Source organism: Marmota flaviventris, chromosome 1 (assembly GCF_047511675.1).
Source record: "Marmota flaviventris isolate mMarFla1 chromosome 1, mMarFla1.hap1, whole genome shotgun sequence".
NCBI lineage: Eukaryota > Metazoa > Chordata > Mammalia > Rodentia > Sciuridae > Marmota > Marmota flaviventris.
Window position 1 is genome coordinate 137,286,253 of NC_092498.1, and position 25,149 is coordinate 137,311,401.

General features: G+C 52.1%; 1 protein-coding gene across 7 annotated transcripts in view; it reads left to right on the top strand.

Moving 5' to 3' along the window:
* Camkk2 (calcium/calmodulin dependent protein kinase kinase 2) overlaps positions 1-20,773 on the top strand; it is a 41,662-nt gene extending 20,889 nt beyond the window's left edge. The window contains exons 4-17 of one of the 7 annotated variants that reach the window (XM_027949118.3): positions 438-491; positions 1,090-1,141; positions 1,524-1,657; positions 3,397-3,433; positions 6,923-6,944; positions 7,094-7,182; positions 8,324-8,523; positions 9,083-9,136; positions 11,061-11,134; positions 11,227-11,314; positions 12,415-12,543; positions 16,561-16,661; positions 17,094-17,136; positions 20,507-20,773. In XM_027949118.3, coding sequence (XP_027804919.1) covers positions 438-491; positions 1,090-1,141; positions 1,524-1,657; positions 3,397-3,433; positions 6,923-6,944; positions 7,094-7,182; positions 8,324-8,523; positions 9,083-9,136; positions 11,061-11,134; positions 11,227-11,314; positions 12,415-12,543; positions 16,561-16,661; positions 17,094-17,136; positions 20,507-20,677 — 1,248 coding nt within the window. In that variant the 3' untranslated portion in view covers positions 20,678-20,773. Of the gene's footprint in view, positions 1-437; positions 492-1,089; positions 1,142-1,523; positions 1,658-3,396; positions 3,434-6,922; positions 6,945-7,093; positions 7,183-8,323; positions 8,524-9,082; positions 9,137-11,060; positions 11,135-11,226; positions 11,315-12,414; positions 15,334-16,560; positions 16,662-17,093; positions 17,137-20,506 lie in introns of those variants that run through there. The other 6 variants (XM_027949120.3, XM_027949121.2, XR_011708600.1 and 3 more) reach the window with 6 other exon arrangements.
* The last annotated feature ends 4,376 nt before the right edge of the window (positions 20,774-25,149 follow it).

Here is a 25,149-nt window from a genome sequence, read left to right on the forward strand (position 1 = left end):
AAGAACAGTATTATTACTGGGTCAAAAGCCCAAATGCCAGAAGAGAATAAGTCAGTAATATAAGTGGGCGTGGATGCGAGATGGAAGATACTAGAGAGCAGTGAGGACTGTGGCAAAGCATTAAATTATGGAAATGAGGGTTCCTGAGCAAGGCAGGCTAGGTATGAAAGTAGGGAATAGTGAAATCAATGGTGAACATTAGAGAAATGATATCTACATGTGGTTAGACCTCCCAGCTTTTTTCAAAAGAAGCCAGAAATGTGGGTTTTTAATATCAAATCTTTTCAAATATTGTCAACTAAATTCAAACTTTGTAGAAACTGCAGATCCAACAAAATACAGTTTCAGGGCACATTTGACCAATAGGCAGTGGTTTGCAGCCTGTGTGTCAGGGTCCTCATTGTGCAGCTGTATCACGGGCATCTCCCTTTATCCAGGGCTCCTATGGCGTGGTCAAGCTGGCCTACAATGAGAACGACAACACGTACTATGTGAGTACCCACACTCCCCTCCCCGGGCCCCTCCTGATCCAAAGCAAAGCTCACTTTCCTGGAAGATGGACAGATCTGTGGACTCATCTTCGTAGCACCTCAGGGAGGAAGCAGGGTGCCCGTTGGACAGAGGGCAAGATGGGAAGGTGAAGTAATGCAGCTTCTGCCTCCTCCGTGGCACTGAGAAAAGGGCAGTAGCTGGGCGAATTGCCCCTGTGGAGGTGGTCCAATGTGGGTTCACACCTGGCTCTAGCGGGTGCCAAGTATGTGCCCTTGGCAAGGGGTGCTCCTTGGCACCTCAGTTCCCCTGTGTAGAGCATCCAGTGACGTCCTTCCTCAGCCCTCTTCACCATCCCTGCAGCCCACTCACGTTTGGATTCAGGGGCAGAGAGTCAAAGGCTTGGGGTTTTCAAGCTGTGTTCCAGGTCCAGCCTCCTTGGAACCCAGGGATGCTTGGCCCCTGTGTTGATGGGGAGCTCACTGCCTTGTCCCGAGGCTGTCGTGGTGCCAGGAGGTCCGCCAGGCCTGGGGTGGAGGGAGGCTTTCCTCACATTTGCTCCTTGCTGCTTTAACTGGACCTGGGGCCTTTCTTCTGCAGGCGATGAAAGTGCTGTCCAAGAAGAAGCTGATCCGACAGGCTGGCTTTCCACGTGAGTGCGGTGGGCGGGGCCTTCACCCTGTGTGCTGCTGGGGCAAGGAAGGACAGAGCCCAAGTATGGTGTCCCCTCCCTCCCCAGAGCTTCCCCCTGAGGACAGTGCCAGGCCTCCTGCGGACATTCTGTGTTCACTTTCATTTAAGAATATTTACTGAAGTGACGCAGGTGTTGTTCCCGTGAGCTTTTCTATACTGTGGCGTGATGGGTGCTTTGTTGCTGAGTCTTCACCAGCATTCACTGCAGGGCCCCTGGTGGCAGCAGCTGCTCCTGCCCTGCTAAGTGCTTCTACCTTTGCACCCCCCCCCCCCCCCGCAGCTGCCCTCTGCAGGGGGGAGTCTCTCTGCCCTGACCTGGGCGGCCTTTGTGTCTCCTGCAGGTCGCCCCCCACCCCGAGGCACCCGTCCTGCCCCTGGAGGTTGCATCCAGCCCCGGGGCCCCATTGAGCAGGTGTACCAGGAAATCGCCATCCTGAAGAAACTGGACCACCCCAATGTGGTGAAGCTGGTGGAGGTGAGGTGGGGTGGGGTGTGGAGGATGGAGGCATGGAGGTCTGGCCTTGCTTTGTGAATACCCAGATGCTTCGAAGCCACTGGTTTCCAGGGAGAGCCAGGTCGCACCACCTGGCGCTGCAGAGCCAAGTGGTCTTTTGCTTCAGGCTCCCTAACTGTTGTTACTTTGTGTCACTGTCACCCCTCCTTATTCCCATTTTACAGATGGAGACGTTGAGGTCCAGAGCCACTCAGGTTTGCCTTCGCTCACTCCTGTGGGTGGTTGTGGTACAGAAGCAGACACACATGTGCTATAAATTCCAAGAAAACCTTATTTACAAAAACAGATTCAGGCTGCATTTGGCCTGCAGGCTGACCTTTGCCAACCCCTGCTGCAGTCAGCAGTATTTACAATCTTAATCTCAAGACTCCTTTATGCTCTTATTTTTTTTTAAATATTTTTTTAGTTGTTGATGGACCTTTATTTTATTCATTTACTCATATGTGGTGCTGAGAATCGAACCCAGTGCCTCACACATGCTAGGCAAGCGCTCTACCACTGAGCCACAACCCCAGCCCTCCTTTATGCTCTTAAAGATGATTGAAAGGCCCAAATCACTGTGGCCTATGTAGGTTATATTTATTCATATTACTTCTAAGAATATAAACTGAGACATTTAAAAATTATTGATTGATTGATTTAAAAACAGCAGTAATCTTGCCATATGCTCTGGTGCATGCCTGTAATCCCAGCAACTTGGGAGGCTGAGGCAGGAGGATTACAAGGTTGAGGCCCCTGGGGAGCACATCCCTGCCTTTGGTGTGTGGGAGGCCACTGCCATACCTTGTCCGGGACCTACAGACCCTAAACCCTAGGTGGGCAAGGCCCGGGTCTGACTTGCCCACAGGGAGGGGCGCAGGGCTCCAGATGGGCAGCCCAGCTCTGCCTGGGTGCACCCCAGCTCTGCCTGGGTGCACACCTTTCCCAAGCCTGTTGGTGATTCTCGGGTGGCTGGAGAATGTGGGAAGAGGTGGGAGGCCTAGTCTGTCCAAGGAGAGAAATGGCAGCTGCAGGTCACTCCCTCCATCATGGCTGCCAAGCTTCATGCTCTCGACTCCCTGATGCTGGAATTGGCCATCTTAGAGGAAGTTCCAGGGGCAGTTGGTTTGCAAGTGGCCCTGAGTCCTGCAAAGTCTCCCTTCTCCCTAGTGTCCTGTGGTATCTGGTCTCTCTGCCCAACAAGATTCTGCCGTTCTGTTGGCTTGTTTATTCCCGAGGTGTCTCTGAGCACCTCCCGTGTGCCCAGCCCTGCCTCAGACACCACTGACATAATGGAGGTGGTTACCCCTGTGCTGTCCATTGGTGAGAGGCAGTTCTGGACAGGGAAATGTCATTTCCTGCTGGGGTAGGGAGGGACAAGGCCACCTCATGGAGGTGCCACTAGTGCCAGATGGGCTCTGAATTTCATCTTGAAGACCAGTCCGTGTCTCTCCTTGGAGATGGGCTGGATTCTTACCCACATGTGCCAGAGGAGGCTTTGCCTCTCCCTGTGGTCACCTCCTTTCTGGGAAACCTCGAGGACTGGGCTGGGGGTGCTTACTTTCCACTCTTTGGATCTTGCGCTCTGAGGAGTCCTCCTGGGCCTTCCATCTTAATTAGGAAGAGGGGACCCTCCCATGCCTCCTCCCTGCTCATGTCGGTTCTCTCTGTCCTTTCCTCTGCTTCGTGTCCTGGCCTGTTCCTGGTGGCTGTGCCAATAGGTCCTGGATGACCCCAATGAGGACCATCTGTACATGGGTAAGAGACCCCTCTCCTTCTGCTGCTCTCAGGCAGCTGCACCTGCCAGTGTCCAGGGGTCCTTTCAAGGCAGCCAGTGCCCAGCCATGGCCCAGGGACATCTGACCAAAGGCAGCTTCTCCTTTCCTGGTCCGGCTGGGCCCCACAGTGAGCCCTACAGAAGGCCACACCCCGAGTTCAAAGCGAAGCTGTCGTAGTCAGGGAAGATAGTGTAGAGAGAGTGGTGGGCAGGCCACCTCAGGTAGGAGATGACCGCTCAGCATTTGAGTGTCAAGGACACAGCCCTGTTACCTTTGGAGAATGGCATTCCAGACTGAGGGACCAGCCATGGGAAGGCCCTGAGGCTTCAGGAGATTAATATTGTTCAAGGAAAACGTAGAGCAGGGAGAGGCCAGGGCGGGACACCTGGGTCCTTAGCCAGGGGCAACAAAGGTTTTGAGCACTGGACATAGAAATAAAAGGACTCAGGTGTGTCCTCAGAGACCCCATTAAAGGAAAAAAAAAAAACAAAAACAAAAACCAGGACATGAGCCATCCCTGTCAGCTCTCCTAAATGCTGATGAGGGAGGAAGGACAGGACCCACTGAGACCTGTCAGCAGACTGTCAGGCCCAGGGGCACGGACTGACAGGCCTTGTATCCAGGAACGCCTGGCTGGGGTGGGCCTAGATGAGCCTGTGCATTCTGAATGCACAGAGAGGACAGCCTGGGGAGTGGCTGAGGAGGTGAGGGCAGCGGAGGTGGCAGGCCGGCCACCTGGATGGCCACACAGTGACCCTGGGCTACACAGGGCATGCTCATAAAGTAATGAGTCTGGTTTGAAGACAGAGCTCAGGGTGTGACTTCCCCTAAGGCAGCAGCCCTTCGGTTCCAAGGATGCTATTCTTGCCTAGGACTTTTTTTTCTTGCCCTCCCCAGGTTTTTATTATGAGAATATTCGGCCTAAGAGAAGGCGGTGTTGTTCGGTGAATCGCTGTCTACATAGCCCCAGGTTCAGCAGTTGACTTTTATCTACCCTGCTGTCTTCCAACCATCTCTGTCTCTTTATTTTGCCAAACCATTCAAAAATAAAGTAGCAGACATCTCAGGACTCCAGCCCCTGAGTACTTTAGGGTGCATCCCATAGTAAGGACATTCTCGTACATGACCCAGAACCAAATGGAATTATCCCTGTTCTTTGAGAGCATCTAATGTGGTCCAAATTTGAATCTTACAACTTTTTAAAGACTTCCTTTGGAAACAGTTTAGACGCTGGGTGCAGTGGTACGCTCCTGTAATGCTAGCTACTTGGGAGGCTGAGGAGGGAGAATTGCAAGTTCAAGTCCTGCCTGGGTGACTTAACAAGACCCTGTCTCAAAAAATAAAAAGGAACTGGGTGTGTAACTCAGTGGTAGAGCAACCCTAGGTTCAATCCCCAGGACCAAACAAACAAAAAGCATATGAGATAATTTTGGGTGCCACATAGAAAACATTTAAAAAACTTTTTTTTTGCATTTAATTTAAAACTCTATAGGAAAAACTATAACCAGTACACTAAACTCATGATTTCATGAATGTTATTACTTACAACAACCTCAAAAAATTAGAAACTAAGTTAATTTTTTAAAAAAGTTAAATATGTAATTATTTATATAGCATATATATTTGGCCAAGTTGTACACCTATTAAGTGATTGAGTGCAGGTCAGGGAAATAGGACAGAGTCGTTTGTGCCTAGAATGGTGCCCCTGGTGTAATTTTCTCAGACTCAACTCCAAATGGCTTTGGGCTGTTTCTGAGGAGATCATTTGTTCATTCAGTAAACATTGCAATTTGTCAGGAACAAACTCAAAACTCCTCATCCTTGGCATTCACCTAAGTGTTACCTGTAGGCCTTAAAGGTGACAACACTATAAAAAAATAACAAATGCTTAGCAGGGTGAGGGGAGCTGGGAGTTCCAGGTCAGGGGGATGGGAACTCAAATGGCTTCTGAGGGGACATTTAGGCAGGACAGTGGGGACCAGGTGTCAGAGGGCATTTTACACCATTGTAAGAATGATGGTGCACACCTCTAATCCCAGCAGCTTGGGAGGCTGGGACGGGAGGATTGCGAGTTCAAAGCCAGCTTCAGCAATTTAGCAAGGCCCTAAACAACTTAGTGAGACCCTGTCTCTAAATAGAATATAAAAAAAGGGCTAGATGTAGCTCAGTGGCTAAGTGCCCCTGGTAACAAAAAACAACAACAAAAATGGCTTTGACTCTGAGCTCTTAGCAGGGAGGGTGCCATTGTGGGGTTTTGAGTAGACTGGAGAGAGGAATGGGTACAGAGTGTGGCCCAAGCATCACAGAGGAGTTTCCCAGGCTGTGTGAGGCGGCAGTGTCACCGAGGCCACAGCGGGAGATAAGCCATGCTAGCTCAGGCTGTCGAGCAGTTGGGAAAATTCCCACGTGGTTACTTTTACTTTCCAGCCACAGCCGTGTGTGCTGAGGAGACGGGCCAGATGATAGGTTTCAAGAAGGGACTTGAACCACAGGTCTGACCTTCAAAAGGTAGACTGTGCGGCCTGTATTTCTAGAGGAAATTCCCACCCACCACTCAACCCCAAGAGTAGCTGAACTGTTGGTGACTGAAAATAAACCTGTTCCAACAGGCCAGCCTCCCCCAGGCCGGCTGACTACGGTGCTGGCTGGGTGGGAGGAAGGTGCAGAAATCATGAAACTTGCAAGTTAAGACATAAATAACCGAGGCAGGAAAGGCCGGAGCTTCTCACCACAACCTGAAGCAGCAGCAGCTGTGTCTTTTTTTGGGGGTGGGGGGTGGGGGGTTCCGGGGATTGAACTCAGGGGCACTCAGTCACTGAGCCATATCCCCAGCCCTATTTTGTATTTTATTTAGAGACAGGGTCTCACTGAGTTGCTTAGGGCCTCACTTTTGCTGAGGCTGGCTTTGAACTCACGATCCTCCTGCCTCAGCCTCCCAAGCTGCTGGGATTATAGCGTGCGCTACTGCACCCAGCAGCAGGTCTATTTTAACTCAGGCTTATGGTGCCTGAATCCCTGGGAGTGACCAGAGGACGTAGTTGAGCATCAGTCCTATCTCTTGGAACCTCCGAGGTACAAGTGGAGGGACAGGAGGGAGTCCAGGAGCCCCTGTCCTGCTCCCCTTCTCCCCTGCCTTGTTTTCCTTCACCAATGGATCCTTGGCCATTTTGAACACTAGAGGTAAAAAGCCAGGCTGGGATCCTGGGGACGACAGAAATCTCTGGTCCTTGGCCTCCCAGTGGGAACTCGGCAAAGCAGGACATTGAGTGGCTTGGGTGCTGTGGACTCTCTCTCTCTGGTCCCCCAGTGTCACTTTGTGTGCTTCTTGGTGTTTCTGGAGGTGGATGGGAGATGGGGAGCACCCCGAGGGAGTTTTCCAGTTTCCCAGTGTAACAGTTGACCCCTTTCTCTTCTTTGACCTTGACCCTGACCCTAACCCCTAACCCTAACCCCTTTTTTTTCCTTACAGTGTTTGAACTTGTCAACCAAGGGTGAGTGTCCCTGCTCCCAGGCATGGTCCCTGCTCCCAGGTGTGATGCCCTTGGCTTTGTGACCTTCAAGGCTGAGGGAGGTGGTGCTGGGCTCTGATGCGGGGAGAGGGCGAGGGCTGATCTGTGTGTCATACATGTTGACGTTTCAGGCCTGTGATGGATGTGCCCACCCTCAAACCCCTGTCTGAAGACCAGGCCCGTTTCTACTTTCAGGATCTGATCAAAGGCATCGAGTACCGTAAGTGGGGCCCGTGGGAGGATCATCACGCCTGGTGGTGGTCAGTCTTCCCAGCTGGTGGGTGGGAGTGGGAGGGTCTCCTGGTGTGCAAGGCAGTGGGCAGCAGACAGACTGTGTGAGTGCAGAGCAGGGCTGGCTTTGGAGAGCAGTCTTGGGGGCAAGCAGAAGCTGCTCTTCCTTACAAAGAGAGAAAATGAAGAGCAATAGTAGTTATGAGTATTTCTCCAGTGAATTTCGTGTGAACCAGGCACTGTTTGGGGCATTACCTTCGTTCATCTCTCATTCCTCCCGAGGACCCTGGGACGGGGACCCTGTTAACCTCCCGGAACCTTAGTTTCCTCATCTGTAAAATGGAGACAAAGTATTTCTCAGCAGGGTTGAGTGGTTATATCAGTGGTTCTGATTGGCAGGTGTCCTTTCTGCTCCTGGTTGTTAAACATTTCCACTGTTATCCCTGCCTGTCACATAAGATTATTTTGAAGTTTAATTGGGATAAATGTGAACCACTTAGCACAGAGCTAAGCCCAGGACTGGGTGCCCAACAGTGACACCCTCTGTTCTTATTGATACTATGATCGTCATCACCACCCCAGAAACTACACCTAGGTTTCCAGACCATAGCACCGTCCATTGCCATTGGCTGACACCAGACAGGAACGATGAGCCGAGTCCTCAGTTCTGTTTTTTTGGTTCACACTTCAAATCAGACTGCTCTGGTCATCATTGCTCGGGTGAATTAGTATTGGCCGTTGGTAATTGAAACTGTGTTTGACTGGCGTGAGTCCTGAGGCTCTTAGGAGGGTACCAAACCCAATGAAAACTCCGTTTGTGCTGGTAACCACACAGACAGGGGGGTTACACATTCTAACAGGTGGTTATGAATGGCTGTAGGCAGTCACTGTTTTGGGAACGAGTCCTTTTGAGAATGAGTATCTTTTGAAGACACTTTCCCCCCTTACCTTACCTTTTAGAGGATGGAGGTGCCCAGCAGGTTTGGGAGGGGAGGGTTGGGAAAGACCAGGGGCCATGGCAGAGGAGGCACCAGGGTGATGCCACGCTGTGTCTCTGAGCTGTGTGGCCATATGCAGATCCTCACAGGGGTTTCTTGCTCCGTCTGTTCCCTGGGTGCCATCCCACCCAGTACACTACCAGAAGATCATCCACCGGGACATCAAGCCTTCCAACCTCCTGGTTGGAGAAGATGGGCACATCAAGATCGCTGACTTTGGTGTGAGCAATGAGTTCAAGGGCAGTGATGCCCTCCTGTCTAACACCGTGGGCACACCTGCCTTCATGGCACCCGAGTCGCTCTCGGAGACCCGCAAGATCTTCTCTGGGAAGGTAGGTTTGGACCTGTCTGAACCGCTGAGATCTACCTGTGTTAGGGTCCTTTTGGTTGTAAGTGGTACAAATACAACTTAAATAGCAAATGCACTGGGGTTATATAGCTGAGGAGTGGGCATGTGTGGCTTTGGGCTCTGCCAGCCAGTTACGCAAATAGGAATTTGTCTTTCTCCAGCTTTTGGCTGCTTTCCTGAGTTGATTTCCTCTGCGGGTGGATCAGGCACCAGCAGCTCCAGGCTACTTTCAGCTGACCAACCTCAGTAGCAAGAGCATTCCTCTTTCTAAAGAGCAGAGCAAGAACTCTGGGGCTGGTTGTGATTAGCCAAGTGTGGGTTATGTGCCAGTCCTTGGACCATCCAATGATTGGGGGAATAGTGCTCTCCTTGGCCATGCCTGGGTCATGTGCTCTCTAAAAAGATTGGGGGACCAAGACCTGACCCTCCCCAGCTATGTGGACTGAGAAGAGGTGCTTCTCTAAATGGTGCTGGACAGGCAAAAGCAGGAGATGCCCTTCCCTGCCCCTGGCCACACCTGCCAAGCTCTCTTTTCCTTGCAGGCCTTGGATGTTTGGGCCATGGGTGTGACGCTGTACTGCTTTGTCTTTGGCCAGGTAAGAGGGTGGGGTGTCCTGTCTCCTGAGTGCTACTGGCTGACCTTTTGGACAAATGGTCATCTTTGCAGAGAGATAGCACTTATTCATCTGAAATTTCTTTATCTCTGTGGCCAGACATGAATTTGGAAAGAAAGCCCACCTAGACATGGTACAGATCTGTATATGACACTCAGATTTCTGAAAAAGAGTCTGATAGAACAGAAGAGCTGGCAGAGACTCTGGAGTTTGGAGGTATTGCTAAGTTTAGGGCAAGCTCAACAAACACACCACCTCTCCTACTCCTGGGCCCCAGACAGACGTCACTAATCAATAGCTGCACTTATTTCTCCTTTGCCTCATATTGCTTTGAGCTTCTTTTCCTCAGCGTGTGCTGAGACTCTATTGTCAGGGACAGAATTAGAATGGGAATTAAAAGTCCCTTTGACTTTTTTTTGACAAAGGGAGTGCTAATCTGCTTTTTTGTCATTGTGACTCTTGTTGTAGTGGTGGTTTCAATATTATTGATGTTTAGAGGCTTCTCTTTTTAACTGTGAAGTTCAGTTTGATTATGTGAGCAATAAAAAATGTGAAATTTTCCCTTCCATGAGCTTGTGTTCCTGTTGAGGAAAGCTTAAGAATCTGGTCCTGTGTAGGCAGAAGGGAGTCTGTAGCTATCCTCTCCCACCCCCAGCATTTCATTGGAAAATTTTTAATCACATGACAAAATTGAAAAAATTTTGCATAAACACCCAGGACCCACCCCCACCCCCGCCACTAGAGTCTACAGTGACTGTCTCACTACACCTACTTTATCGCGTGGCTCTCCATTCCCCCACCCATCTTAATTTTTAGTGCCTTGCAAGATGGCCAGCCAGCACCTCTACTGTTCTTCCAAGTACTTTAGAAGGCAGTCATTGGCTAGAACTCCATATTTACCTGTGGTCTTCCCCCACCCCCCATTGGAGGTACAACTTACATACAATGAAATGTGCTATGTTCCTAATGAGTTCTGCCCAGTGGACGCTGCTACCCACACATTGCTCTTAAAGAGATCATTTTCCTTGGACAGGACTCTGTGTCACCTTTTCCCAATGTGCTGTGCTGTGGATTGAACCCAGAGCCCTGGGCATGCTAGGCAAGCGTTCTACCAACTGAGCTATATCCCCAGCCCCAGAGTTCTTTTTTACCAGCATAGACAACCAGCTTCTATGGGATCAGGCCCTCCACCTGGTGAGAGTTGATTTGTCACTTGGGAGGTGGTGCAAAATCCCATTGAGGTGAAAAGCCCACTCTGAGCTGGCACGTGTCCTCTCTAAACTAATGTTTTTCTCCTCAGTAAAAAGAATACTTATTGTTTTTTTTTCTTTTTGGGTCCTGGGGCTTGAACACATGCTGAGCATGCGCTCTTCCACTGAGTTATGTCCCAGTACTTATTATTCCTTATGGCTTCTGAGGGGATGGACAGAGATAATCCAGTATTTATGACCTGAGGCCCTGCTTCCTGTAAGGAATGTCCTGGACATGGGGGATCTACAGTGAGCAAGACAGATGCAAATCCCTGCCCTCCTGGAACTGACAGGGAGTGGTTGGCAGGGGTGGGGGTGGACAGGGAAGGTGAGCTTATTGGTCACTTGCATTACAGAGAGAATAAGCCATGCAAGTTTCCCTGGGAAGATCATTCTGGGTAGGGGGGGACAGTGGATTAAGTGTTGGTCACAAGGCCTCCCACAGAGCCTGGGTTACTGTTGCGGGGGGAGCAGAGTGTTTGCTTTTGTCCCTCCTAGGACATCCCTGGGCAGATGGGAACGCTCCTTCCCCAGACTGGGCCAGGGCTGTTGACTTCTGTCCTGTAACTCACAGGGAATGACACATCACAGGTGGCCTCTGAAGGACACAGGTGGCAGCTGGTCACCACTACTCTCTCCCCGGCCTCTTTTCACAGTGCCCGTTCATGGATGAGCGGATCATGTGTTTACACAGTAAAATCAAGAGTCAGGCCCTGGAGTTCCCAGACCAGTGAGTGTTGCCCATCCGTCCTTCCTCTCCTCGAGTCTTCTTGCAGTCCTGTGCATTTTATCTCCCACCCCTGACATGTCTCCCTCCCCCAGGCCTGACATAGCTGAGGACCTGAAGGACCTGATCACCCGTATGTTGGATAAGAACCCGGAGTCAAGGATTGTGGTGCCGGAAATCAAGGTACCTGGGAGCCACTGCTGGCCCCCGAGGCTGACACCCTGGGTTCAGCCTGCATCCTGTGCTTGGAATTGTTTGGCTCCACCCCGCCTTGGCCAAGCCCTGTGCCCGTTTGTCCACAGCACAACGCCCTCCTCCATACCGCAGCCCTCCCATGCCCTGGGCCTCTGGGTTGCTGGGGCTGGCAAGGGGTAGTGAGGAGGTTCTGGGGGTTGTGTTCACTGTGACTGTGATTGTGGGTTCTATGACCAATCAACCAGGCAGCCTTGCTCTTGCTCCAACTGGCTCGGGCTGATGGGGCGTCTACCCTGTGCAGGCTGATCTAGGGACTTTGTGTTCTCCATACACTGGCTGCTAAAACTCTGGGTCCTTTCCTTGACCTTGAATGTAGAGATGTGGGCCAGTCCCTTTGAGGAACTGTAGTGAGAGTGGGAGGGAATCTGTCAGCACTTCCACCTCCTCAACCTGCCAGATTCTACCCTGTTGCAGAAAAAGCTTTTTAGAGAAACCTGTGTCCATCTGCTACCCGCCTGTCAATGCCACGAGCACATATCTGGCCCTTTAGGAATCCTGAGATGTGCTTTGAGGTCTCCTAGGCATCTGGGCGGCTAGCACTGAAAGGTGTCTTAAGAGAGGGCAGTCCAAAAGGTCACATAGAAGGACTTGGACCTGAGGAGAGGGGCTGGGGACAACTCTGGCCTGGATCCTCCTGATCATGTCCTTCCAGCTGGTCTCACTGCCTCCCCAGGCCACCATTTTCCCTTCTCTGCAGTACGGAGGATGGCGCCTGCTCTGAGCGGAGCTTCTAGGTGTCAGTCAGAGTGATGGGCGCTAGTCACCTCCATGCCACACGAGATCTGGGACCAGATGGAGAGCGGGGTCCAAACGCTTTTCAGCCCTGTGGCCCCTCCCATTCTTGTCTTGGCTTTTGCCTGTTTCCTTCCATCTCACTCCCGCCCTCGGCCTGCCCACCAGCTCTCCTGCATGCCTGGCCGCAGGCCCCGGCCGCTCCCTCCTGCATGCCCTTCTTGGCTCCGCTCGCTGGCAGGACCTTCTGGGAGGTGGCTGCACCTGCCCCTCACCCATCCTGTCATTCGTTGAAGCTGCACCCCTGGGTCACGAGGCACGGGGCCGAGCCGTTGCCATCGGAGGATGAGAACTGCACGCTGGTCGAGGTGACCGAAGAGGAGGTGGAGAATTCTGTCAAACATATTCCCAGCCTGGCGACCGTGGTAAGGCAGATGAACCACCAACCACGAGCAGGGCCCGAGACAGCCTGAGGCGCGCCGGCGGAGAGGACAGGGCCAGGACGCAGCGGAGTCCTGGGAAGCAGATGTGGGGCCCGAGAGTTAGGAAGCGGCTGGGAGCCGCCCCTGGCCCACAGCTGCCAACCTTGGCCTCGGTCTCCTGTGAGGCCCCGTGGCCCATGTTTCCAGAGTGGGGCAGCCCCTCTGCAAGACCACACCGCCCCTCCTGAGTTTTTGCTTTCAGAGCATGGCAGGGGAGAGGAGCCAGGAGGAGGAGCAGGACTGGGCAGGGGCCAGGGATGGGGGCTGGAGCCGAGGTCTCATAAAATGAGGTTCCCATCTGTCTGGAGCTTCAGTTTCCAGAGCAGACAGCCCAGCATGTGACGTTGGCCTGGTGGGCTGTTCCCCAGCCAGGACATGGGCTTCTTCTCTGCATACCTCAGAAAGTTCTTCCCAACTCTCGAGGGTGCAATTTGGCTTGGGAAGAACTGAGCCCCTTTTGTGGCCTTGACTTTGGGGTCCCGACACAGGAAGAAGGAAGCAGAATGTGAATTCTTCAGCCTTAACCTTGGAGACTGTGGGAACTGCCCAGTCACCAAGCCTCTGCCCCTGCGGGCATCTGGCTCCAGGAAGAATCCAGGGGTCTGGGGTCCAGGCAACAGTCCTAGCTGGCTGCCCTCTGTGGCCACCTTGAAAGCCCTGGTGCATTTGGCCAGCTTCAGCCCCAGCAGGCCAGGGGACCCTGGGCTCTGGGAGAGACCTGAGAACCTGCAAAGCCAGCAGGAGGGGCTTCCCTGCTTGGGGAGTCCAGATGCTGGCTCTTCCTCTTCTAGCTTTGCACTGCTCACTTCTGCTTCCCACTTTGCCTGTCCCCCTCTAAATCCTGAGCCCCAGGACTCATCCATGTCTCCTCCTGCCTAGTCCTCTGCATGACCTTCACTGTAGAGACTCACTTGCACCCACTCTCCCTCATCCACCCTTCCACGCACCACACCCCATCTCGTGCTTGTGGCCAGGGAGGCAGCTGGTGTGGGACTCTGTGCCTACTATGGGTTCTGTTCCTGGCTGTCGCCCTGACCCCTCCCCATCCCCCTGTAGATTCTTGAGAGAGAGCCCCTGATCCCGGGGGTCTGGAGTAGGCATTAGCCATTCAGGAACCACTTCTTAAAAATTAAGAGCGGTTTCTCAGGCAGGGACGTGGTGATGAACAATACTGATGTGGCCCCTACCATGGCCCCTGCCATCCTGGAGAGACCACCAACAGATACAGGCACAGTGTAATGGGGGTCACGGGGCTGCTCCTGGAGCAGGGACACTTGGCCCAGGTGGTGGGTTGGAGATAGCTTCCTGAAAGTAGTGGAAGTGCAACAAGTTAGGGGCAGGGTGTTGACCCGGCCAAGAGAGGGTAGCGGGGCAGGCAGCCCAGCAAGAGGGAAGAGTGCAGGCACTGTCCTCTGTTGGGAGGGAGCTCAGCCAGCCAGAAGCTTCTAGAAAGTTAGGGCTGCTGAAGCAGAGCAAGGCACTGCAGAGACAGTGCAATAGAGAATTAAATCTTGACCCCAAGGGTAGGAAGGATCTGAATCCCTGCTGGCAGGGGAGGTGGTGGGAACCTGGCTGGGGTCGAGACCTTCATTCTCAAACCGTCTGTCTTTTTTTCTTTTTTCCTCCTATTGAGGTAGAAGTTCCATTAACTATATCAAAGTGAACAATTCAGTGGCATTTATGATGTTCACAGAGTTGTGCATTTGTCACCTTGATAGTTCTGAAGCGTCTTACTCCTGAACTCCCTCCCCAGCGCTTCTCCCCCTCCTCCCGAGCCACCGCTGATCTACTGTCTCTGTACAGGTGTCCTGTCTGGACGTTCCATGTCAGTGGAGTCACACGCGTATGTGGCCCTTTTCAGGGCTCATCCTTGCTGCAGCAGGTGGCTGAGTAATACTCCATTGTATAGGTAGACCACATTTTGTTTACCTGTTCTTCAACTAATGGACATTGGCCACTTTTTGATAAATCAGCGTTTTTAAAAGATTATTATTAGCAACAAACCCTTTTAAAAAATCAGAAGCTCAGTCAATCCATAATCCTGCTTAAAGAGGCACCATGCTCCGGAGCGTGAGCCCGGCCTTTCAGTGACCATGCTTCCTTTGACAATATCCAAGGGTGATTGGTAAGGAACTTTCCAGGGCTCCCTGGATGGTTACAGGCTAAGTTCCAACTTCCTATAGGTGAGGGATTCTTAATCAGGGGCTGAGGGGATCCGGCTGGGCTTTAAGAAGGCTGGGGACAGATGAGGGGAGATGGGGTAGTAGAAGCAGAGAAAAGAAGCTGGGCAGGGCTGAGGGACCAGGAGGGGCCTTTCCTCTAGGCAGCCTCTACCCAGTCCTGGCTAGAGTGGGCAAGGCAGGGGACTGGGCCAGGGCTCAGCGGGACCTACCAGGGCCTCTGTGCCCTTGTGCCCTCACGCCACACCAGCCTGTGAACTGGCGGTCTCCTTGTCCTGGGGTGTTTCTCATCCTCAACTAAAATGCAGGCCCCCGAGAAATCGCTCCTGCTGTGCCTGACCGGAGGAGTGTAGAGTGGTTCGGGCTTTGTAGAAAACACTCAGGGAGTTCCTCAAAATGTTAAGTACAGTTACAGGATCCAGAAGTTCTACAGATGCCTATCTAAGAGGAACGAAAACACGTTCACACACAAATATGAACTCAATCGTCCACCCTGGCACCGTCCGCATCTGCCCAAAAGCAGAAACTGTCCAGATGTCCAGCAGACGGGTGGGTGAGCAAAGTGCAGCCCATCCACACCAGGAGCATTATAGGGCCATGAAAAGGAAAGAGACTGATGCCCGCTACAACATGGGCAAGCCCCGTGAAAGGCAGACGCAAGAGGCTGCGATTGTGGGATTCCCTTTACAAGGAACGTCCAGAAGAGCTGGTCTGCACCCACACCAAAAGGGCTGAGGGTCGGGGCCCAGAGTGGCTGTTGCTGGGTTTGGCCTTCCCTCCCTCCTTTCCTCCTTCTCTCCCTGCATTGCCAGGCAGCGCTCCACCTCTGAGCTACACCCCAGGCTTGTATGTGTTTTTTTGAGGTAATCTAAACTTTTCCAAAAGTAGATAATGGTGATATGAAAATACTAAAAGCCACTGAATTGTATACACTCGCCCCTCCATAGCTGCGAGTTCCACGTCTGTGAATTTAAACATGTATCAGACATGTTCAGAGAAAGTGGTTGCTTCTGTATTGAACATAGTCCAGACTTCCCCTCATCCTTCCCTGAGCGGTATGGTGAGATCAGTATTTACGTAGCATTTCCATTCTGTTAGGCTTTAAACCATCTCTGGATGACTTACACCTATCAAGAGGGTGTGTGTAGATGTGCAAACGCTGAGCTGTTTTATGTGAGGGGCTTGAGCATCCACAGCATTCTGGAGCTGGTGTGGGGCGCGTTCTGAGCTGATGCTCCTGGGCTTTAAAATGGTGAATTAAGGCATGTGAATTATATTTCGGTTTTAAAAAAGCACCCTCCCCCACGCCACCCCCGGAGCTGTCCTGGGGAAACATGGTTGGTTTGTCACTGGGGCGGTCACAGCTGGCTTTCCCTGAAAAGAAGGGCTTGAAGATGAGACAGGTTGATGGGCTGGGAGGACCACCTAGCAACAGCTCAGGTGAGACAGATGGTGCCAGGTGTGCCTCAAGGGACACGTAGGCCAGCTGTCCTGGAGCTTGGGGTCCGTGGGGTCAGGTAGGCTGGGATTAGATAATGACAGGCTTTGCATGTTAGACCAAGGAGTCTGGACTTGAACTTGGCCTCCAGGAAGCGGGGAGTGGACCCATAGGACGTGGGGATGGGTCTGGCTGGTGTATGTTGGGGGCCGCCACAAAGGCCTGCCATCCGTGGATAGCCAAGGGAGCTGATGGGGGCCTGGGAGAAGGAAGGGAAAGGTTGTTGCCTGAAATCTCCCCATGTGACCGAGCAGTCACCTGCCGCCTCCTCTCCCTCTTCAGATCCTGGTGAAGACCATGATTCGGAAACGCTCCTTCGGGAACCCATTTGAGGGCAGCCGGCGGGAGGAGCGCTCGCTGTCTGCCCCTGGGAACCTGCTCCTGTGAGTGTTCACCGTCTTCCTCTCAGGGTGGGGGCTGGAGGGTAGGCCGGGGCATCCCTGGAGCAAAATCAAAGGCCAGGAGACCCGCCCTGCACACTGTGCTCCCTGCCTTGGGTCTCCTCCCGTTGCCCAGCCCATAGCCTTGTGTCGGGAGCTCCTCCAGACTGAGGTCTGGCCTTTTCACTGGGGGTCTCCTGATAACCAGCACCCCTGCCCTGAAGCACAGTCCCAGAGGGTGGGGTTTTAGGCTGTGTGATGGTCGAGCACTGGGCCTTGCCCTGGGGCTCTGTGTCTTAATGCAGAGAGCTGTCTACCCACCTGCTTGGCACTGGCCATGTGAAGTAGGCGTTGGGGTCTGCTGTCTCTGGGGCGGGGGGTGGTATCCCCGTGACCCCTTCTCACTTCCCTTTTCCCTCCCTCTGGCAATTCCAGCAAAAAAACAACCAGGGAGTGGGAGCCCCTGTCTGAGCCCAAGGTAACGCCTGCCTGCCTGTGCGCAGCCTCTGCGGGGGCCTGGGGGGGGGCAGGTGCAGAGCACGGGGGCATCTTCTCCAGGCCATGTTCCTGCCAGCCTGGCTGCTGTGCTCAGCCTCACTTTGGGCCTCCAGACCTGGGGACAAAACCAGGGGCCTCGAGGGGCTTGGGCCCGATGGCGGGTCCTGCATGTGGGCTGGGGCTGCGGGTGCATGGCGCTCCGCCCGGAATGCCCGTGAACTCACCCTGGTCTTTAGACCCAGTCCCTGCATACTCAGTGCACGGCAATGGCCTTGAAGCTCTGTCACAGGCCCAGGGCTGCCGCTACTGAGCGCAGTGGTTAGAGCACACATCAGGCCTGCTACGCCCTGTGACTTGTCTGCTGGCTTAAGATGTAGAAAATAAGTCCCCTCTGCCTGTTGCAAAGGGGCATAAGAATCCTGTGGCCTGAGTAGGAGCTCAGCCTTTTCCTCTCCGGGATGGCCGACCCTCCTCCAAACACACTTCCATGCCAATGTTACCAGCACCTCCCAGGACAGATGAGAATTCTTGTCCCTAGAAGACTGGAAGCTTTGATTGGCAGAACCACTGCTCGTTCCCCAAGTACCTGCAGCACGGTGGAGACCCCAGTGTTGTTCCCACAGGCTGATTCTCCACTGGCAGCTCCAAGCAGTTAAAAATAGCTTCATTGGGGCTGGGGGTGCAGCTCAGCGGTAGAACCCCTGCTCAGCATGTGCAAGGCCCTGGGTTCAATCCCTAGAATACACACACACACACACACACACACACACACACGTATATAGTTCAATGACTTTGAATGTATTGACACTTATGCAGCCATCATCACAATCAATTTTTATGAGCCCAAGAAGAAGAAACCCTATACCTCTGAGCTGTCTCCACCCAACTCCCTTATTTCTCAGCAACTGCTAATCTACTTGCAGTTTTCTATGGATTTGCCTGTTCTGGACATTTTCTATAAATGCTTTTGAGTCTGTTTTTTTTTGTTGTTGTTGTTGTTTTGGTATTGGGGAACGAACCCAGGGCCTCACACAAGCTGGGCAAGCACTTCTTCACCACTGAGCTGCTGTCTCTGGGACGGGGGTGTGGTATCCCCGTGACCCCTTCTCACTTCCCTTTTCCCTCCCTCTGGCAATTCCAGCAAAAAAACAACCAGGGAGTGGGAGCCCCTGTCTGACCCCAAGGTAATGCCTGCCTGCCTGTGCGCAGGCTCTTTTTTTTTTTTTTTTTCCATTTTTTAAAAATATTTTTTTAGTTGTTGATGAACCTTTGTTTTATTTATTTATATGTGGTGCTGAGAATCAAACCCAGTGCTTCACACATGCTAGGCAAGTGCTCTACCACTGAGCTACAAAGCCAGCCCCATTCTCTGCTTTTTAAATTTTATTTTGAGATAGGGTCTTGCTAAGTTGCTGGCCTCAGACTTGGGATCCACCTTCCTCAGCCTCCTGAGTAGCTGGGGTTACAGGTCACACTGCCATTCCTGGCTGTGTCTGGCTTCTTTCACTTAATCTCATGTTTCTTAGGTTCCTCCCTGGTGTAGCATGGATCAGTGTTTCATTACTTTTTATCACTGAATAATATTCCACTGTTTGGATGGAGCACATTTTGTTTATCTATTCATCAATTGATGGACATTGTTTCTATTTTTTAGTTGTTAAAAGTGAACAATGCTGCATGCAGTTGTGTATAAGGGGAAGTTGACTTATGAGCCAGGTGCTTATGCAGTAATCTAGGAGGGGCCCTGCTTTGGAGATGTGCTTTGGAGATGTGCTTTTGAGACAAAAGCAGGGAAAACACATTGGCATTAGCAATCAGGTCCGACCTTCAGCAGCCCTAGAAGGCTGCCCGAGACCCTGTCTTCTTCCCAGATATCCCAGAAGCCCGGTGACTAGGCAGGCCTTTGGTTTGAGCCTCACAGTGTGATAGTAGAAGCCTAATGGGCTGACCTTTCCTTGGCCTTTCTCTTCTTAGTCTCCCTCTTAGGGTCTGCCAAAAGTAAGGCTGCTTCCCCTCTGTGAGCAAGTCTGTTGTTTCCTTTTTTGGGGGGTGGGGTGTGGAGGGGACCAGGGTTTGAAGTCAGATGCACTTAACCACTGAGCCATATCCCCAGCCCTTTTAAAATTTTATTTAGAGACAGGCTCTTGCTAAGTTGCTTAGGACTTTGCTAAGTTGCTGAGACTGGCTTTGAACTTTGGATCCTCCTGCCTCAGCCTCCTGAACCACTGGGATTATAGGCGTGCGTCACCAAGCCTGGCTCTATTGTTTCTTTCTGTTTCAGTTCATAATTGCAAGACACCAACAGACTGAGATTAGCCCTTGGGGTTTTGCTGCTGCTTCATTTCCTCACCTCTGGTGCTAGAAACCCTGGGAGTTGCCTGCTGGCAGCTGTGGGCAGGACGTCTTGCTCTAGGAGCTTATAGAGCTGGGGGGTCCTGGACCACGGGCTGCCTGCTGTCTGCAGTGAGACCCAGCTGGTGCCAGCAGGTGGCACGGAGGGCAGAAAGCAAGGGTCTGATCAGACAGCTAGTCACAGCTCTGTCCTCCCTGGGCACTTTACATCTTGTTCTTTGTCAGAAACAAGAAGCCAGCAAATGTGATTTTCCTAGGGATGCATAGGCACTGTGATTTCCCAGCCCCTGGGCAGGGACAGAGGCTCCCTTCTGGCCAGGGGCACACAAGTCTTTGCTGGGAATGATGGACAGTAGCTTTGAGTGGCATGCTCAGCTTGAGGATGCTGAGGGCCTTGGGCCCTTCCTTAGAGATTTCCCCTCCAACGACCTGAGACTCAACCCACAGTGGTCACACCAAGCAGCTCCAGTGAGGTGGGGGGCTCTTCAGGGACAGAAGGGCTCTTCCTCCCTCTTCTGAGAAGGGAGGGGCCATCTTTTCCCTCCTAAGTGGTCTTCCCTTGAGCCTGGGTATAGGGAGCTAGGGCCAATGTTGTGACCATTTCCAAAATGCCACTAGGTGCCAGTCCAAATTGGGCAGGCCCTGCCATTGCCCCACCAGGAGCTCACCACAGGGACTCACAGTTCCTGCCCTACATGAGCTTTGGCCTCCTGGGGAGGGGGTGGTGAGACTATCAACCCTTGGGGACACCCCACAGAGGGGCCCACCTCCTGCTTGCATCTGCTGTAGTTTTATGTTTTGGGCAAGCATTGCTTCCCCATTTATGGAAGACTCGGTCTCCTTGGAAAAATTTAAGTGATCAAGGGCAGGTGACGTGATCGCTTTGCAGGTGGTGCGAGGCAGCACGCCTGGGCAGTTGGTGTCCCGTGGTGGGCGATGGTCAGGGCCCTGCCATGGTTTCTCCAGGCCTTAACGCTGGTTTTCTGTTCGGTGAGCAGGAAGCAAGGCAGCGAAGACAGCCTCCGGGGCCCCGAGCCAGCCCCCGTGGGGGAGGAGGAAGTGCTCTTGTGAAAGGTGGTCCCTGCGTGGAAAGTTGGGGGGCCCCCGGCCCCAGCTCCCCTGCACATGTGCTTCCACAGCAGCCCGAGGAGGCACTGGAGCCGGAGTAGCTGCCTGGACGCTCGACCTCGCATGCCTGGCCATGTTGCCCTGCACGGGCTGCTGCACCCTGCGTTTCCATAGCAGCATGTCCTACGGAAACTGAGCACGTGTGTAGAGCCTTGACCATCACCTCTGGTTATGTGTTTTTCCTTTATTGTTTTAAAGGGGACAAAAAAAAAAAAAAAAAAAAAAGACTTGACTCCGTGACGTCGACCTTGGCCGCTGGCTGGCCGGACCGGCAGGTGTGAGGAATTGCAGACCAAACCCTCGTGTGTTTTGGGATAATTGCTTTTTAAAAATGTTTTTATGCCAAAAATCCTTCAAAACCATGTCAGATATACCAAGGGAATGAATGTGTGCGGGGTTTGAACGGCGCAGAGGAATGAGCAGGAGACTCCAGCAGGACTGGGGCCGAGGAGCAGATGCTGCATTTGAGGAGTGGAAGGAAGGCTTCGCGACTCCTTCTGCAAACCCCGAATTTCCTTCCAGAACCGTGGATGAGCAGGGCTAGCCCTCAGTAGCTGCAGAGAGCATCAATGCAACTTATTTGCAAGAAGGACTTTTAAATTTTTTTATGGTTAGAACTGTAGTCAGGAAAACTGAAAGGGCTTGAAGTTTAATTGCTTTTTGAAGGGGATTTGCCAGCCCTAGGAGCCTTCAGCAGCCTGGGCGGGGGAGAGGTTTGCCTGGAGGACTGAATGCGCGCCCTTACACCTGCCACTCAAAGTGGGTTTCTGGAAAAGTTGGCTGGGCTCCAGTAAATCTCTTTGTTCAGTTACAAAAACTTCAGGGTGAAATCCTACACTTCCATGTACATTACATGGCTTATGATTCAACACAAAAATATTTTCAATTGTCTAACTAGACTGAACTCTAGAGAAGTTCAGAGGTTATTTAGAGCTTCCAGGACATGCCACAGCTTCCCCGTGTGATCTGAGTGAGAGCCGATGAAACCTAATGCCTGTATATTAGCAACTCAGCTTGTTTATGACCTGTGTATTCCTGAGCCTGCTGAGGTTCTGTTTGCATCTTAACCGCTCACTCGCGGCAGTCAGCCAAACACTTTACCTGCTTTGTGGAGGGCTCTGAGGGAAATACTCTCACTTGGCTGAGACACAAATGATCATCCTTAGCATCAAAGCTTTGGTAGGGTCCACACAGTGACCTTGGATCACCCTTTTAGAGATTGTTGAAACTCAGAGTATTCCTTGGGATATGGAGGAACTGGGTGCTAGCATGGGAAGTTCCCTTTTGTAGCCTGAAAATTTTATCTTTTGACTTCCAACCAAAAGAAACTTCCCAATGCTGAGACGTTTGGCTGAGGTTTGCATGTGACTCTGCCCAGAGCCACACACTGGTGAGTGTGAAGTTCAAGGGGGTGGGAAGGACTTTGTGCTGGGAGGACTTTGAGATCTGGTCCTGGGAGGTAAATTCAGTGCCGGGCCTTGGAAGACTGCTTTTTTTGTGGTTTCAGTTTGATAAGCCTTGGTTCAAGGACTTCGCACAGACACAGAAGCAAAGCCTGTGTCCCCTCCCAGCCATTCACAAAGCCTGGGCATTCCTTGGCTTCCATAGATTTTCTTAAGCTCTTGATTGTAGTTTAGCCAGGTTTCGCGTGCTGTTGTAGAAGCAGTTAGAATTAGGGAATGCTGGTTCCAAAGAGCACAGACTCCGGTGTAAGGAGGGTCGTCTTGCCTGCTTGCTTTGTCTTTGTAACCTAGTATTTGCGCTTGTCTCCCCTCTGCTTTAAATTTAGGGGGAAATGACCCAGTAGCTCCACCCCTTCTGGTAGCAGATGGGGTCTGGTGAGTTTGCAATAAGCACCTTGCAGTGGTTAAAGTCGCCAGTCCTTAGGCTTAGCCCCAGCCCGCATGCACGGACTCTGCCTGGCTGAGTGGCCGAGGAGGGCAGGCTGCATGCAGAGCTCTGCAGAACTCCTCTCGTGTTTACACGCCGCATTGGGCAATGCCATTTCTCCCCACCATGAACTCGCCATCCCAGATGTCTTATGGGGAAGCCCAGTGGCCAGGCAGCATCTAGCCATTTGGGTGGGTGGGGTGGGAGAGGTCCACACCGTAACTTTTATTTATTTAGTTTTTAAAATAAACACCAAAGAAAGCTGTGGAAAGGAACCTCTCCTCATGGAAAGCATAAGTAGACATGGCTGTCACTAGGGCCACCACTCTTGGAGCACAAACGTGGAGTTTTTAAAAGCCAGCTTGGCCAGGAAAAGGGAGAAGCTGTCAGGAGCAGCTTTTTCCAGTGGGCAAAAAGGATGCCTGTGCTTCCTCGAGTTGCTGGCTCCTCTGGGACCAGTGTGGTGTGAGCCCTGTGGCCTGGAAGAAAGCACAAGCCTCCCACATGCTTTTCTTTTCCTCTGCCTGTTTCCACCTCCCCTGTCCATTCCAGAGGTGGCCAGTGGTCCCCAGAAACCTTATCGAGCCCCCCCTGTTGGCATTTGGGCCTGTGGAGGCCATTACTCTGGCCTTTCCATGGGGTGGAGCTCCTGTCCACAAACCCTTTCTGGAACAAGGAGAACCCCTGCCCAGGGGGAGGCTGGGCCAGGCTGTGGCCCTCACCCATCTTCCTGAGGGCAGCTTCACATTGCTGATGGTGGAACCAGGACCCCCACTTGCTTCCAAGGTGCTAGGGAAGATCTCATAGTCATGGGTCCCATCTTTTCTTCAGCTTCATGGGCCGAGTCTCATGGGACTTTTGACTTTTCTATTCTGTGATCTCTTCGATGCCCAATGCTTCTGTTTTATTCCTGATCCTTTCTACTATGCATTTTCCTTTTATCAGGTGTACAAAGTTAAATACTGTGTATTTATCACTTACAAGTACATGAACTTAAGAGAAAGATAAGCCTTTGGTGTTTTTCCACAAATGATTAAGCTTCTCTGTAAACTTGAAATAAAGAGACAGCAAAATGGTGCAAAGTTTGGGCCTCAGGGTTTTTTTTGGTTTTGGTTGGTTGTTTATTTTGTCCATCTGTCCTTGTGTCTGCTCTCCTTCCCTAGGTGAACAGCAGGTTACATGTCCCAGTCAATGCTAATGTAGCCAGCAGACCCCTGATTTAGGGCATGTCTTCATATGCTGCTGCTCAGTGTGACTCCAGGACCAGCTGTGTCAACAGCACTTGAGAGCAGGGCAGAATGCACATGCCCAGGCCCCGCTTAAACCCGCTCACAGGTGACCCACCTGCAGGTTGAAGTTTGAGAAGCCCTGCTCTAGTGGACAGGTAAGGGCAAGATTCTGGCGGAGGCCAGATAGGTGAGTAGTTCCATCATGTGGAATGTGTCCTGTGGTCCAGGCCTGCTCTGTTACACTTCGCCCCAGGAGGTGGGTATTAAACTCATAATGAGGATCATCACCTGTGAGCTGAGGCTCAGAAAAGTTAAGTCGGTTGTCCAAGGGCTGGAATTTGTCAGCAAAGCACCTGGTCTTTGGCGTCCTGAGTCTTGGTGCTTGCTGGTTCTGATGGCATCTGGATGCTCCTCCAGGCCAAAGGTGGAGGAGTCTCTGCATTTCAAGTGTGGCTCTAGTCCTTGGAGGTGCTCTCTTGGCTTTAAATTTCATTTTTCTGTTACTAGGGGACAGCAGGCAAAGTCTAACAAATCCCCATTCCACTGCTTCAGAAAAGCATTGAAATGCAGGCCTTCAAGACTCAGGAGCAAGGGGCTGCTATCCCAAGACCCCACTGCGAATCTGAGGGAAGGGAGGAGGGGTGCACACAGGTGCATCATGGAGCAGAGCTCCAGGGGCACAGAAGACTCCTGATGGCACCAGGGTGTGCCAGTGAGAAGGGACATGGTCAGAAGCAAGATGAGACTGGTGAGTGAAATCGCAGTGCTGCCCAACACCCATCCATCACCCCGACTGGCCTTTGCATTCCATTTCAGAAAAGAGAAGGCCAAATGCAGCCCCCCATTACAGAAGACCACTGCCATTACTCCTCAGCTGCAGGGTAATAGACAAACCATTTGTTTTGTCTGTTTGTGCTACTATAACTGAATGCCTGAGATGGGGTAATTTGCAAAGAACAGAAATTAGTTTTTCGGAAGTCTAAGATTAAGGAACTAGCTGGTTTGGGGTCTGGTGAGGGCTGCTCCCTGCTTCCATATGTGCCCAGAAGATGGAAGGGCTGCAAGGGGATGAGCTCCTTGTCAAGCCCTTTCTATATGGCACCTAGTTCCATTTATGAGGACTATGACCCAGTCTCCCTCCCTGTCCTGTTGCACTGGGGACTCAGTTTCCAACACATGAGTTTTTTGGGACACATTTAGATCATATCACGATTCCTAAAGATTCTAGCTCACTCTTTTTTTTGGGGGGGGTGGTACTGGGGATTGTTGGACTCAGGAACGCTTTACCACTGAGCCACATCCCCAGTGCCAAATGAGCATTTTAAAAAAGGCCACATGGATCAGCTCCTCACCCCCTTGGTACTGTAGAGTGACCCAACCATGCTGTGCCACTG